We start from the raw sequence: 16303 nt of genomic DNA on the forward strand, positions 1-16303 counted from the left end.
CAGGAAGGACGTCAGTATGAGGTAGAAGAAAGAGAGGCCATCTTTGTCTTAGAGGTGACAGATAACATAAAACAACACCAATTTTGGTTTTTGATATCATGTTTGCTATTTAAAGGACAGCTAGTTCCAGGTGCTACAGACATGTGCTGCTCCACAAACATTAGCAAGAACTTTCTCTGTAGTTTTCTCTTTATACATCTTAGCTTTGGCATCCATTCCCTTATAAACAGAGAATTTTTTTTTCCTTATAGCTATATCAGACTATATTCTCCAATGCAAAAATCACTTTAGGATTCCTTAAAACCTACAAATAGTCTGATTTAAAGGATGGGTAGTGATCTCACTACATCTGCATTGTATGTAGGCTCTTCAATACGCAGTGTGCCCACATTTGCCCAAGGCTGCTCCCTAAGGTCAACCTAGAGTGGCTTTACTTGGCAGCAGTTAGATACAGGAGTCTAGCAGCATTACCTCTGGAGAATATCTGCCAGAAAGAATGTGTCATTTCCCTGTTCACAACCCCATTTAACTGCCAATTTAAGCTTTGGTTCTGTTAATGCTTTCTGTATATTTCTACCCATCACTTTTTGGAAGTCATGCAGGACTGTGGCTTTGAGGGTACCCACCAGAGTTCCTGGCTGCCCTGGTTCCTGGACTTTAAGTAGGGCAGGTTGGCATGGTTGTTATTTGAACAACACAGCAGTCTCCTTTTGGCATTTTCTTGTATCTATCTCCCAGCTCCACATCAAGGCCCTTCTTTCCCGGTGTTTACATAGACCTCTGATCTAATTGGTAGTTTCACACTGTCAGTAGAATAAGGAGAGAGTAAATATATAATCTAAAAAAAAGTGCCTATGTTATATTTCTGGTCCAGTATTCTGTTTTCTGCGAAGTTTGGTGCTTTAAAGACAATTTATTAACAGTTTCTGTTCTGCCAATACCTCTGCTCTGAAACAACGAGCACAAAGCTTGCTACCTGCTTAAGGACAGAAATGAAAGGGTGAAATAAAAGGAGAAAAGAAAAAAAAAAGGAAATAGAAACATGTTAACATCTAAAAATATTCTGCCACAATTGAGAGACGAGAATTGAATTCCTTAGAGAGGTTCCATTGGAGGAAAGGAATTGTTCTTGCAAACAGGGTTTATGAAGCTGCAGACGCTGTGTCAGACTGAGGTCTATAGAATGCTCTGATGTCATCATTGAGAATCCTCCAGTAGGCCCCGTGACCTTTGACCCTTAACAGCCATGCAGCGTGGTGAACACTGGGCAGGGCTGCTGTTTGATTAAATAATCTGAGTTCTTCAGCCAGTTAAGAGACTTAACTCCTTTTAATTTGTGTTGAATTATCTCAACGGATTTCCTGAAGGCCAAAAAGGGTCAGCCAACCTGCAGGGAAAAGGTGACTTTGGACTTTTAAGTATCCTCGAAGGGACTATTCTATCTGACACCATGAAACGGCGACAAAAGAGGAAACATCTGGAAATTGAAGAGTCAAAGGAAGCTGGTGAGAATTCAGGAGGTAGATGGTGGGCAGCGTGGCTTGGGGCACGAGGGATGCCGGGAAGCTTGGGCTTCCGCTAGGAAGGGGTGACTGGGGAGGATTCAGATGAAGCAGAAGAGGCAGAGATCTCCTATCAGCGGATGCTGCCGGATCTATCTCAGGGGTTTTCGTGGTGCGAGACAGTGCACAGAGTTCCAATGCCCACGACAGAAAAACAGTCAGTTGTGTTGTTTTATGAACTTCCTTTCTGGTCACTGGCATTTCCCGGGCACTGGCATTTGGAACCAGGGACTCCAGGCTTGCTGAGGTCCCAGCTATATGACTCAGGTGCAGATTTTCTGTGATCCCTTTCTGTGTGCGTATCTTGCATTCATTTTGTTTTCCCCCTAGGAATGATGGGTTGGAGCTGTGATGAGGATTGATAAAAAAGAGAGTTTCACTGAGTCTTTTAGGAAAGAGTAAAAAGTAGCCCAACGAGTTAAAGGGCCTTGTTGAGGAATATTTGAGAAATAAAATGCTTAGTCAAAAGGTTAAGAGTTTGTCAGGGTGCTTGTTATATTGAAATCATGAAAATTTTATTCCTTGAATAGAAAGAATTTTTAAGTGGTCCATTAGAGTTTGTGGATGTACAGGTTTAAACTTTCCAGAGGAAATGGAAAGGAAGGGAAGGGCCTCATAAGAGATCAAGGTTATATCAGACAGGGTGAAACTCACTAGGACCCTAAGAAAAGCAGAAGTCGCTGATAGTTGCTGGTTTATATCCTAGGATGCATGATAACGTCAATTACTAAATGTAAAAACAAACAAACAAACAAACAAATAAACACCATGTGGGCTGGAGAGATGGCTCAGTGGTTTAGAGGATTTATTGATCTTATAAGAGGACCTGGTTTCCATTCCCAGAACCCACATGGTAGCTCACAACCATTGATAACTCAAGTTTCAGGGAATCAGATGCCCTTTTTAAAACCACTTTGGGCACCAGGAATTTACACGGTAGACATATATAAATGCAGGCAAAACATTCAAACACATAAAATAAAAATGAATAGATTAACAAATTTTAAAAAGAAGCAGCTTGCTATGAAAGGCTAGTCACATGTAGGAATGGAGCAGAATGGAACCCCACCAAGAGGCTTGGAGGGAAGATTTTGCCTGCAGTAGAGCCCAGCAACTTCCATGAGCTCTAGGGCCTGAAGACCATGGGCTGAGCCCATAAACAGTGGCTCAAAGCACTGTCAAATTCTCACTGTAATCCACTGGAAAATAAGGGCAATGGGTTTAACTCTACCATTTACCTTCATATTTTAGAAAGTTTTGTCTAGGTATTCTTATTGGGGGAAACAATAGATGTAAGGGTGAGAAGAGTGTCACCAACTGTAAAGGATGTAAGCTACAGTTTCTGTATCTTTACCTAGACCTGGCTAACGGTGTATGTGATAATATATACAGAGCTCTCACAAGGGGCTGCTATATGAGAGCCACACATGTCCCATATGTGCCCTGATGCAGAAAGATGTCCCATACCTCTGAACTCTGAGAACAAATGGCTATACAAACATACCATTCCTTTACCATGTGCACACATAGTCCATGTGTGATATGGTTTTCTCTACCATGTATGTGTGTGCGAGTGTGTTTCCTAAATATCCTATAAAGACTAGAGTATCCATTAGGGCCAGATTCCAAGACGTGTTTTTATTGTAATAGTTTTGTGTCAGACACCAGTAAATATTTATTGGATACGTAAGTGAAGTACAAACATGACCAAACACCATATCTTTGTGCCTTTCATACCTTCCTCAGGAATTTCAAAGTCACAAGAGGATATCGCTCAGCCTGAATCCACTGGAGTGGCCAAAGCCCAGAGCCCAGGGGTAGGGGAGGTCTCCTCTGCCTCCGAATACTTCTCCTGTGTTTCTTCTCCACACAAGTTCATCCATCGTAGTAAGGGTGCGAGGCTCCTTGGGTGTGACACGCTTTGGGTATGGGGCTTCTTGGGTGAAACTCTTGGGGTATGGGGCTCAGGATACAGTGAAGAAGGCATATAGATTCTAGGATAAGGCTGAGAGGAAGCCCAGGGAAGTTGGGGGTGGTCAGGGTTCTGAAGGTTCATCAGGTTCATCAGGCGCTTAGATGAAATTCAGAGCTACCAAGGGAGCTGCAATTTGGTCTGGGAGATCCTGATCCATGATGCCATCATGGTGAGAAGTCATGAAACAGTGGCTAGAAGGGTCTGGCTTGGGACAGCAGGCCAAGGGACCAGAGAAGCAACTTTAGAGGAGTTATGTGGCTTCTGCCTTTGGATTTGTCTTCAGTGTTCTGCATAGTTCTTCAGCATAGACATCACTTTAGAGGACACAGACATAGTTTACCCAGCACAGACTCATAGACTTTACACAGAGCCATACCCCACACAGATACAAACATTCTCAGTTCATACACATTATGAAAATGCACAACCCATGATGGTATTCTCAGACACCATAGCCCATGCTGTACAAAAACCACACCGATGAGGTCACAGGAGCCCATCTTCATGTTATACAGAATCTACCTCCATTTCATCCCGTCTTTACTCCTCACTATCATACTCCACACTCTTAAGTACACACTACCTGCGGATATCCTTATATATAAAAGGCTGCAGCGTGTATAGCACCTTATAAGGCAAATACCAAGCTCATCATTCAATCATATCACCCCAAGGTATCTTTTCCTGTGTCACACTGATGTCACTCATGGTCCCTAAGCTTTCTCTCTGCAGATGCTCTTATATTTCTAATTTCAATTCCCAGGAACCCGGAAATTGCTACAAGACAGTTCCAAGCCTAGATCATCACTAGACCAGGTCCCAGAAGGAAAGGCGACTACTGCCCCCTCACAACAGGCCTCCTCGTCCTGTCCATCGTATAAGACTTGTGTGTCCTCTCTGTGTATAAACAAGGAGGAGAGGGGGATGAAAATATACTACATGCAGGTACAAATGAAAAAAGGTGTGGCCATCTCCTGGGACACAAAGGAAACCTCAGAGTCCCTAGAAAAGCAGCCAAGGATGGAAGAAGCTACCCTTCCTGAGGGTGTATGGGTAGGTACTCCACCCTCTGAAGTGTCCACCAGAAACCTCCTGTCGGACAGTGAACCCATTGGGGAAGAGAAAGAACATGAGGAAAAACCAGAGTCAGACAGCCCACCAGGGTCTCCCATGGTTGAAGAGAGACCCAGGGCCAAGACACCTGACTGGCTGGTGACCATGGAGAATGGCTTCAGGTGCATGGCCTGCTGCAGGGTCTTCGCCACCATGGAGAGTCTCCAAGAGCACGTGCAGTATGGGATCAGGGAAGGCTTCAGCTGCCATGTGTTCCATCTCACCATGGCTCAGCTGATTGGCAATGTGGAATCAGAGAGCACCCAGGAGGAGGAAGAGGATCACAATGAGGAAAAAGAAAAACCCGTGGAAAAGAAGGCCGAGGAACAGCAGCCCACAGAGGAAGATGTTGGTGTGAAGAAACCTTGGAGCCAATGTCCAGGCTGTGTGTTTGATTCTCCAAAGGACAGAAGTGAGCACGGGTTGGGTTTGCTGAGCAATCTGTCCCTCCAGTGTAGGCTTGCACCTCCATCAGGAAGAGAGGGGGGTTTTGTCAGCTCTGGGAATGATGGAAGGGGGATTAACCAGGCCCTCTGCTTCTTGCTCAGGAATCTTACACGACTGTAAATTGGGATTTGTCCCGAGCTTTCCAGTTCCTGCAGGAAGTTCGGATCATTTCTAAGGGTCAAAAGAGCACCTTTCCTCATTAAGAAGTGTCATTATTTTGGTTTCCACACAGCCACTGAGATTCCTGAGTCAGAAGAACCTGCAAGATGGGGTGGCCCTTTCTTGGGAGAGGTAAGGCCACAGGAAGAGAAAGCTTATAGACTAGGAAGCGTACAGAACAGAGAGCAGGGCTGTGCTGAGCTGTTTCGAGGCACACTCAGTTCTAGGGAAATTGACCTGTATTTATTTACGTGAGAAACTGCAGAGCTTTGACTGGGAACTTTTTTTTTTTCTATGTGATTGTCCTCTGCTTTAAGAGGAAGTGCTGTTGTCCCTCTAAGCAGATAGCTCAGCACAATCTCAGGGACCAGGGATGGCCTGAAGAGAGGATGTGGACCCAGCAGGATCAGAAGTTTGGCTCTGAAAGTGTTCAGTCTGAGTTGAGAGCTTAGTGGCCCATGGTCATAAGGTGGTAGGAAAGATGGAACTGTAGAGAGGGGAAAGGGAGCCACATGGAAGTGAGGTCTCAGGAAAGCTGGGAATATTCTAGAACGCTTATGTTGTTGCAGTGGATCTGGAAATGAACTCACTGTGGTGAGTTCATAACTGTGGAATTAAGTAACAGTAAAGGATAACTGACAAGCAGCAGTCACAGTGTTTCTCACATCTTCCTGTTCTACCATATTTTCTCAATCTCAGGAAGAAGAAAGGACCATCGAGACAACAGTGGCAGCAGACAGAATGCCAGTAGTGTAAAGGAAGAGGAAAAGAACAACACTCCGTCGAACACATAAACATCCTATGCAATAAAGCTTGTTTTCCAAACTGTGCCTGGGTACTTTCTTGGCAAAATACTCTAACTGCCCACCTCCCCACCTCTAGACCTTGGTCAAGGAGGTTGCAATCCAGCATTAATACGTGTCTGCTCTAGACTGTGGGGCCCCCAGACTGAGGCTACAACTCTGTACTTTCTAAATCTTCCACTTAGCACCCTGTTTCATCCATATGAGTTAAAAATGTATTTCCCCCCTTATTTTTATTCTTTCTTTATACAGACTTTATACATTCAAAATCTGACCTCACCACCTTTCAGCCCACCACTGCTACCTCCCACCGGAACAATAGAGAGACAGGAGGCACTGAAGACTGATTTTAATGCCAGTTGTGAGATTGTTTACAGTCTTTGAAAGCTGAGGGTCAGCAATATGTCTCAGAATCTGAATAGAGCAAGAACGGAACCTAGAGGACAGGCAGAGTTAGAAATAAATGGTGTGAAGTCTAGAGTTTGTTAGTTCAAATACAACAATACCTAACTCCAAAGTCTTATGAGTTGGTTAAGGCCTGCTCAACAGGAGGGAATTCATGCCTGGCCTTGGGAGGAGTTACATAGGGTCGATGAGTAGGGGTGAAAATTATGTAAGTAAACTACACATTTGAATTTCTCAACAAAATTAAAACGGTGTAATTCAAGCCCATTCTCAGAAACCCACCCAGATGCACTCCACAGTGGCTTGTGATTCTGAGTGCGGCCCTCTCGGCATCCCTTCCTCACTGTGAGGCACAGTTACCAGCCCGAGGCTTTTGGTTGTAAGGCTTTTGTTTGACTATGTTTTTATTGGCAAGTATTTTCAATGTGTGCGACATTTTTGATAATAGACATCAGTGGTGCCACCTTGTAGCTGCAGTAACTTTATTATGTTGTTTCTCTTGCAAAGGGTTTGAAGTCAAAAGGATTTCAGATACAAACGCATTCCATTGTCTCACTGTCTTACATGCATACACACTTAATGTATCAACTTGCACTTGGGCACAGCAATGACCTAGGCACAAGTCCTAGAGAGACTTGGGCTCAACTAGCTTTTGAATAGAGGAGATATATAAAACTCCCATTCAAAACTATTTACCTCCCATTCAAAATCACAGGTTCAAATTAGACCAAAATCCCAACACAGAGAAGAAGTGGATATGAGGTCCCATTCCTACATTTTGTGGGTTATCAGTTTTATTCAAGTATTTTTAGTATGTTAGTTTTAGTGTTATTTTATAACTAATCCTACCAATATACCAATCTTACACTTATTTATAAATTAGTCTCTTATTTTTATTTAGTTAAAAAAATTCATATATTTTGATCGTATTCCTTTTCCTCCTTCGGTTTCTCTCAGAACCTACCCACCTTTATGTTTTTCTTCTCTCTCTTTCTTTTTCTGGCTCTCAAAAAATGGAAGCCCCACAAAAGAACCTTAAAAATGAAAATCAGCAGCTATCAGTTGAGAATAGCTTTTTGGTTAGGAATGGGACCTCATGTCTGCTTTCTCTTCTTTGTGTTGGGATTTTATCTGGTTTGACCCTGTGACTTTGAATGGGAGGTTAATAATTTGTATATTTCCTGTATTGAAAACAAGTTGAGCCCAAGCCGCTCTAGGATTTGTGCCTAGGAGTTCACTGCTGTGCCCAAGGACACACACAATAAATTCACAACTATTGATACAGTGCATTCCCTCTTTTTTCTGCTCTAGTTGTTTTTCTTGTTTTCCATAATGATTTCGTGCTGGTTAGGCTCAGGGTCTGGCACTATTTAGATGTTGTGGCCTTGTTGGAGGAAGTGTGTCACTGTGGGCGTGGGCTTTAAGGCCCTCGTCCTAGCTTCCTGGAAGCCAGTCTTCTCCTAGTGACTTTCAGATGAAGATGTAGAACTCTCAGTTCCTCCTGCATCATGCCTGCCTGCACACTGCCATGCTCTAGCCTTGATGGTAATGGACTGAACCTCTGAATATGTAAGCCAGCCCCAATTAAATGTTGTCCTTATAAGAGTTGGCTTGGTCATGGTGTCTGTTCACAGCAGTAAAACCCTAACTAAAACAAATTGATATATTTCTTTACAACTGTTTTCCAACTCTGGGGTTTAGTGTTTTTATGTTAGTCTTTTCTTTTTTGTTCCCTTTGAGATTTTTTTCCTGTAACATGTTGAAATTTATTATTAATGCAAATTTTTAGTATTGATCACACAGGTAGCAAGTTGGTTGAAATATCCTCCTTGTAAAAGAATGCTATTATATCTGAATAGTCTTAAATATTCAATTGTTTTAAACAAAAATAAATATTAGGTTTACTCAATTCTTTGCATTTGTTTACTTCTCCTTAAGTTTCCTTGCTCTTCTGGTTATGATGGGACCTTTGATTCAATATAAAATTATAATGATCATAAAGATAATAAAGAGATATATATATATATATATATATATATATATATATATATATGTATATATATTTGAGACAGGGTTTCTCTTTATAGCCCGGGCTGTCCTGGAACTCACTCTGTAGACCAGGCTGGCCTCAAACTCAGAAATCCACCTGCCTCTGCCTCCCAAGTGCTGGGATTAAAGGCATGCACCACCACTGCCCAGCAAGATAATATTTTTAAATGAGTACTAATTTTATAAATTTTTGTATCTATCCAGACCGTTTTTTGCTATTTCTTAACATCTGGTTTGAATATCGAACATTCTCACTTCCCTAATACAAGCTGCTTTTCACTCATTGCTGTTTTCTCTCTCCCGTTTTCTTTTATAAAAACAGATTCTTCTCTCATGCAATAATATACGCTGATTACAGTTTCCCCTCTCTCTACTCCTTCCAGCTTCTCCCAACCTCTCATCCCCTCCATTTCTGTCTCTCATTCAAAAAGAACAGGCTTCTAAGAGATAACAACCAGACATGACAAAAATAAAATATAAGATGAAGCAAAAATTATCATACCAAAGTTGGACAAGGCAGCCCAAGAGTCAGAGACTCACTGGTTCTCACAGTCAGGAGTCCTGTATAAGTTAATAGTTATAACATATATGCAGAGGTCTCTTGCAGATCCATGAAGGCCCTGTGCTTGCTGCTTCAGTCTCTGTGAGCTCATATTTGCGTTGCTTAGTTGATCCAAAGGGTTGTCTTCTCCTGGTGTCCTCCGTCCCCTCTGGCTCCTACAATCTTTCTGTCTCCTTTTCCATGGGATTCCCTGAGCTTGGAGGGGAGGGATTTGATGGAGACCTCCGATATAGACTCTCTGTACACAATGTTTGGCTGTGGGTCCCTGCATCTGTTCTCATCTGATACAGGATGAAGCCTCTTTGATGACTGGATAAGGCACTGATCTATGACCACAGCACAATATCATTGGGAATCATTGATTCTACTTTAGACCAGTAGCTTTTGGTTTTACCTAAGTTTCTGGGATATCTAGTCTCTGGGCTCTTGGTTAACCAAGCAATGTCAGTTATAGGTTTCTTCTGGTAGAGAGGTCCTTAAATCAGGGGATTTTTTTAGCTACATGAGCAAGTTCTCCACCATTGCCCTAGCATGTTCTGCAGACAGGGTAGATTGTAGGACAAAGGTTTTGAGGCTGGGTTGGTGTCCATATTTCTTTTTCATAAGCCTGCAGAGTACCTTTCTGCACCAGAAAGATTAGAATGTAGGGGTGAAGGCTCATGTGGGCACCAGATTGACTTTTTCATGTTCAATGAGGGCGTGGATGTTTTCCTTGGCAATGGGGCCCTGCCGTATTTTAGAGAGTAACTTTTTGTCTTAGCAGTAGCCTGGGTTGTTTGGGGATTTCCATAGGACTCCTTGGCCAAGCACTCAATTGAATGCAACCAAGTCCCACCTTTGGAAGCCTCATTGGCCACAAGAGTTGGCTAGTTGAGACTCCATACCCCTCATAACTAGGAGTCCTCATTAGGATCACGTTTATAGATTCCAGGAAGTTTCCACTGTTACTAGGTTTCCACACTGTCTCAAATGTTCCCCCCCCCCATTTCAGTAGTCTCTCCCTGTACTCTCTCTCTCCACCCCATCTTCACCTTCCTGCTACCTGATTTCCACTTCCTACCACCTGCTCCAGACCCAAGCACCCACTCACACATCCACCCACAGTCTTCCCTTAGAATCTAGTCTATTTTTCCCTACCAGGGAGATCCACGAATCTTCCCTACACACCTCCTCTTTACTTATCATCTCTAGGTCTATGAATTGTAACTTGGTTATCATTTATTTAATGGCTAATATCCTGTTATAAGAGAATACACATCTATCTTTCTGGGTCTGGAGTACCTCACTCAGGATGATTTTTTTCCTAGTTCCATTCATTTGCTTGTAAATTTTATGATGCCTTTTTTTTTTTAAACAGCCGAGTAAATGTACCTACCACATTTTCTTTATTTATTCTTTCATTTGGGGATATCTAGGTTGTTCCCAGTTTCTGGCTATTATAAATAAAGGTACAGTGAATATGGCTAAGCAAGTGCTCTTGTGGTAGAACAGAGCGTCCTTTCGGTTTATGCCCAAGAGTGGCATCCTGTAGTTCTTGAGGTAGATCAATTCCCAATTTTCTGAGGAGCTATGATATTTATCAAGTGGTTGTACAAGTTTGCATTCTCACCAGCAATGGAGGAGTGTCCCCCTTGCTCCCCATCCTTACCAGTGTGCGCTGTCACTTTTGTTATTGATCTTAGTCATCTGACAGGTGTAAGATGAAATCTCTATTACATTTGATTTTTATTTCCTCGATGGCTTATTGGACATTTCTTTAAGTGTTTCACTGCTATTTGTGATTGCTCCATTGAGAATTCTTCGTTAAGATCTGATCCCCATTTTTGAATTGGGTTATTTGTTTTTTTGATATTTAATTTCTCTATTTTGGATACTAGCTCTCTATCGGATGTTGAATTGGTAAAACTCTTTTCCCATTTTGTAGGTTTCATTTTTTTCCTATTGATGGTGCCCTTTGCCTTATGGAAGTTTTTCAATTTCATGAGGTCCTATTTATTAATTGCTCAAATTGGCATCTGTGCTACTGGAGTCTCTTCAGCAAGTTGTCTCTTGTGCCAATGCATTCAGGGCTGTTCCTCAGTTTTCTCTTAATAAAGGTCTCCATTCCCTTTCTATTAAGAAACTTAGCATTTTTATAACTACTCAAAAGTAGGATATTAAGCAAGGATATAATGTTTGTTCTTTGCATTTTTTGTATACATCTTCTCTTCTGATGCCCCACATTTCCCATCTCTTTTCCTCTTGGATTATAATCATATGTAATCTTTTAAGTTTATTTATTTATTTACATAAGACATGCACTCTTGTAGGGGAACAGGAATTTAATCCAAGAAGGCAAATCCTGTGTCTTCGTTTGGCTCTTCTGACTCCTCCTTCCTCTTGTCTTCTCCACTGTAGTAGCAAGAGCTGATGTGGCAGAGGACACAGAGGGGACCTCAGTCTTCCCACATCACACTAGTTAGCTTTCCTACATCCTGGACAATGGCGTTTTTAATGTTTTTCTTGCTCCTTTCTGCTCATTAGTGACCTTGTTGAGCTTGGCATTATCCACCTTGAAGCCTATATTGTTTAGCATCTTTTTGATGTCATTGGGTCTGTGTAGTGCCTGTATGGAGCAATGTAGCATAAGTTTGATATGGGAGATAGACCACACACATGTGCTCTCAGGAGTATCAGGTAGAGATAGTAAGTTTTTAAAATTTTTAAAAATTATGATTATTTTATCATCTGGTGTCTACGGGTACTGGTGTTATAAAGCATTTGTAGATGTCAGGGGACAATTTTGTGCAGTGGGTTTTCTTCTTCCACTGTGGGTTTTGGGGATTGAACTCAGGTCCTCAGGCTTGTGTGGGAAAAATCTCTCCCTGCTAAGCTCTCTCACTAATCACTAATCTTTTTTAAAATTTTCAACTTTATTATAAAAAATATTGCAAGTAGAAACCTAAATCAGATACTGAAATTAATAAGACCCAGAGACTATATAAGCCAATTAAGAACTATAGATAAGTTCTGATGTAAGAACTATAAGAGCCATTTAGAGCTGAAGCTGTGAAGCTTCACACTGGATGTTCTGCTTTCACTATCAAATATGTATTATGCACTTCACCACCTAATCTTTTAATGAATAAAATTGTCATAAAACTTTCCTTTAAAAACCTATGGGCTTGAGGCTTCATTCATTCCCGAGGGACTATTAACTGTTAATGGCTTCTGAGGGAGGAGAGTATGAGTCATTGTCTTTAATGGTATAGCCATTGTGGGACTAATTGGGAAGAAAAGGGGTTCAGAGAGAAAGAAGGGGAAACAGAGGATAAGGTGGAGTGGGAAGTGAATATAATCACAGTACCCTGTATGTCATACATGTATTAAAAAATCTATGGACTATATTTTAATTATTAGTTCAGTAGAAGTAATTCTTAATAATTTCAATTTATCATGTAAGTTTTGTCAATTCTTTTGAAACATCATAATTTTCTGTTTTCTATTTTATTTCAAACATATTTATTGGTACAAAGTCACTTATGACTTTTCAATGGTATCCTTTGATTAAAAATTCTCTACTGTAGGGCTGGGGAAATAGGTTGGGTGGTAGAGTGCTTGCTGGTATGCAGGAAGCCTGAAATTATACCCCAATAACAGGAAATCAGATATGGCATTTGTCACCTGCAATCCCAATATATGAGATAGAGGTAGGAAGATCATAAATTTTAGGTCTTCTTTGACTAGGTAGCAAGTTCAAGTCCAGGCTGGGATACTTGAGATCCCATCAAAACAAAACAAAACAAAACAAAACAAAACAAAGCAACAACAACAAAAACCAACTAAACTCTATTGTACTTATTTGCTACCGTGGTGGTTTAAATGAGAATGGCCTGCACATGTACTTGAATATCTGGTCCCCAGTTATGGAACTATTCAGGAAGAGAAAGGAGGTATAGCCTTGTTGGAGGAGATACGTCCCTGGGGTGGGCTCAGGGTTTCAAAAGGTGCTCTTGCCCCTTTCTGCATCCTACTTGCAGATGATGATACGTGCTTCAGCTGCTGCTTTAGCTGCCTGTGGTCATGCTTGACTCCACCATCATAGATTCTAACCCTGGCTGCGAGCTCCTTTGAACTCTTTCTTGTGTAAGTTTCCTTGGTCATGGTATTTTGCCACAGCACAGGAAAGTAACTAATACAGCTACTACTGTATTGTCTCTCCATATTATTTACTTATTCAGTTTCTCAGTTGCTCTACCTGGTTTGTCAGAATTTTCCATTTAAACAATGGAAGCTGAATGGTCTGGCAATGCTGGTAGTTTGTATTATTTCATTATACTTAACTCTTTACTTCTTTATTATTCTATTCAACTTTAAAATTTTTACAGTATTTGTTGAACAACTAGCTTAGTGATTTTAAACATTCATATTTTAAAAATGCAATTTATTTGGACATGGTGATGTACACCTTTATCTCAGCACTCAAAAGGCAGAGGAAAGTAGATTTCTGTGAATTTGAGGCCATCTTGGTTTATATAGCAAGTTCCAGGAGAGCCAGGGCTCTGTAGAAACCTAGTGTCTCAAAAAACAAAACAAAACAAAACAAAACACAAAAAAACAAAACAAAACAAAACTAAAACCAAAACCAAAACCAAAACAATCCTCCTCCAAGAAAAAAAACAAAAAGAAAAAACAAAAGGAAAATGCGTTTAAATCTATACAAATTGTTTACAGTGCACTTTGTGGTATTATACAAGTTATACATTATTATGCTAATATTGTTATTTATCTCTAAATATTTTGTCACTCTTGTTAGAATATTCTCTTTGACATTTTAAAGTTTCTGACATCTCATTGTTGTCTGGCACACAGTCAGACAACAGGTTCAAAATGTATCCTCTAAGGAGGATGAAGAGCAGGACACCAGCTAAGTGGGATCTCCTGGTTATCGCTTCCACATATGCACATGACAACAGCTTTTCACACACTAAGCTGTATTCAAAAGAGCTAAGGAGACCACAAGGAGGACAGCAGAGCTTGCTTTAAGTATAATAAATCAGAAAGACAGGCAGAAAGCAGAGAGGAAGGAGTTGCCCACATCATGCCTCTTCCAGCTTTAAGCCATTTTGGAAAGGAGTTGAATGCAGGCCTTAGAGCTGAAGAGCATCACTAGGCTTCCTCACATGAGACTCAGGGCTCCCCAAAGCCTTCAAAATGCTCCTCCCAGGTCTATCCTCTCAGATTCAGCTGCTCACCTGCACTAGACTATGCTGCTAACTGCCCCTAAGACCCATGGTTCAACCTGTAGCTGTAGTGCTTGCAGCAAGTGCTCCACATGTTGGGGAGCAGAGCGTGAAAAGGCACTGGGTTTTCTTTGTCTTGGAGCTCAATGCCAGCCTTGCTGCGGTTAAGATCCAAGACTTGGTAGAAAATAGAAGTCCAATACATAGGCCAGTACCATCAGAACATTTAGAATGGCAATGTCATCAGGCTGGTGAGACACACTGAAGGTTTAGTTCCATCATTTCCCAGCTTAGAGTGGGCCTTTCTTAGTATGAGAGTTTCACAATACAGAAGGAAGAAAAACAGCCAACATGACTAAACACCTTGCAAAGTTGTTATTTAGAAATGAAGAAGAAAACACATTGCCATATTAAAAAAAAAGCTAAAATAAATCCTTCAAGCTAAAAGAAAAACAATGAGTAATAGGAAATATGGGAATCTATAAAACTCACCGGGAAAAGCAATTACACAAACTACCCATGATGTTCTAGCACTGTATATACAGTGAGTAAGCCATGCAGATCTCTAGCAGAAAGACTAAAGGACTCAACAATCCTGAAACAGTAACTCGCTATTTGGGATGAGATAGGCAATCTGGAGCAATATGACACAGGAGATCAACAACTCAAAGTGGGAGAAGGTAGAGAGTGCATTTTCTTTTGAGAATATTTTCTCTCCTTCATTTCTTTGTTCTTATTCTTGGTTATTTTAAGTTTTGAGAATTTCAAAATACTTTGGTAATCAGAAGATGTTTTTCTGAAAGCTTCATACCAAAATATGTACTAGATAAATCAAAAAGAACAAGAAAGGAATCGAAACACATTAATACACTCAATCATTTCACCACCAAGGAAGACTGTAAGGGAAATAAAAAAAGTAAGGAACAACTGCAACAGTAACAAAACATTAAAATAAAAAACAAAGAAACAAACCGACAAACTGCCCCCAAATACCTAGTGGAACTTTTGCCTTAATTTTAAGGCTTGAATGAGAACTTCCTAGTTTTATCTCGATAAACGAAGATCCTGAAAATTATCCCTTCCAAATTTACAAGAAAAACCTGGACAAACTGAAGTCAGACTTTTCTTGAATTTAAAGAAACTCAATTTAGAGTAAATGTTCTCTAGGTGCTCTGGAGAGATAAGTGCATTAATTAGTGAGGCACATGCAAGATCTTGGGGCTGTGAGAAAGAGCCTCTGCAACCCTCAGAGTTTTATAAATACCTACGTGATCATTTTTAATGAACTGCTAAAGGCTGAGCGTGGACTAGCTTTAGAGCAAGAAATTCCGGGGGAACACATTCCCGAGGGCTTCCTACAATTTTAGGGAACTTAGCTCTAAAAATCCCAAGCAAATTCCAACATTGAAGATTCTAGAAAGACCTCACTGGGGTGTTGTTAGGGGAGAGGAAACAGCCCTTGTGAATCTTCGAGCTTACTCTGTAGCCACGGCCTGCCATCCAGGTGAAAAGGCATCTGGTGAGAAGACCGTTTCTAATATTCCACCTCCCTCTGATTTTTATTCTCTTTTAAAGATTTAAAGTCAACAAGGTCAGAGAATCAAATGATATACTAGAAATGCGCTGTCAGAGAAGGGAGTAAGGGACAGGAAAATAATTCACCTTTATCACTGATGGAAAAATGATCACAAATTTGACGCACAAACAGACGCACTAAAGACTGAAGTTAATAAGTTTATATTACAAATATAATGACCTTTTCTGAACAAGTTTGTACAACAAAGAACTCCAGAGTGTAATAGTAGACAAAACCTTGGAGAGCTGTGGGGCATGGATTCTCTCTGGACAAAGTACTTTGGAAAACCAAATATTAAGAGGGTAGGAAACACACACACACACACACACACACACACACACACACACACATACACACACAAAGAGTCATACAGACATGGGGGGGAAAAGAGAGGGAGGGAAGGAGGGAGGGAGGGAGGGAGGGAAGGAGG

The 16303-nt window shown here is 41.0% G+C and overlaps 1 protein-coding gene across 2 annotated transcripts; it reads left to right on the forward strand.

Annotated features, from left to right (window-relative positions):
• The first annotated feature begins 1216 nt into the window (after positions 1-1216).
• Positions 1217-6085, forward strand: Fam170a (family with sequence similarity 170 member A). 2 transcript variants are annotated; one of them, XM_028777236.1, is made up of 5 exons: positions 1217-1505; positions 3309-3455; positions 4301-5062; positions 5330-5388; positions 5956-6084. In XM_028777236.1, exons 1-5 carry the CDS (start codon positions 1451-1453, stop codon positions 6010-6012), a joined length of 1080 nt encoding a protein of 359 aa, XP_028633069.1. In that variant the 5' UTR covers positions 1217-1450; the 3' UTR covers positions 6013-6084. The 2 variants fall into 2 exon arrangements, with proteins under 2 accessions (XP_028633069.1, XP_028633070.1); XM_028777237.1 differs by lacking the exon at positions 5330-5388 and having other exon boundaries at positions 5956-6085.
• Positions 6086-16303: the final 10218 nt, after the last annotated feature.

The sequence above is a fragment of the Grammomys surdaster genome, unplaced genomic scaffold (assembly GCF_004785775.1).
Source record: "Grammomys surdaster isolate TR1022 unplaced genomic scaffold, NIH_TR_1.0 278, whole genome shotgun sequence".
Classification (NCBI taxonomy): domain Eukaryota; kingdom Metazoa; phylum Chordata; class Mammalia; order Rodentia; family Muridae; genus Grammomys; species Grammomys surdaster.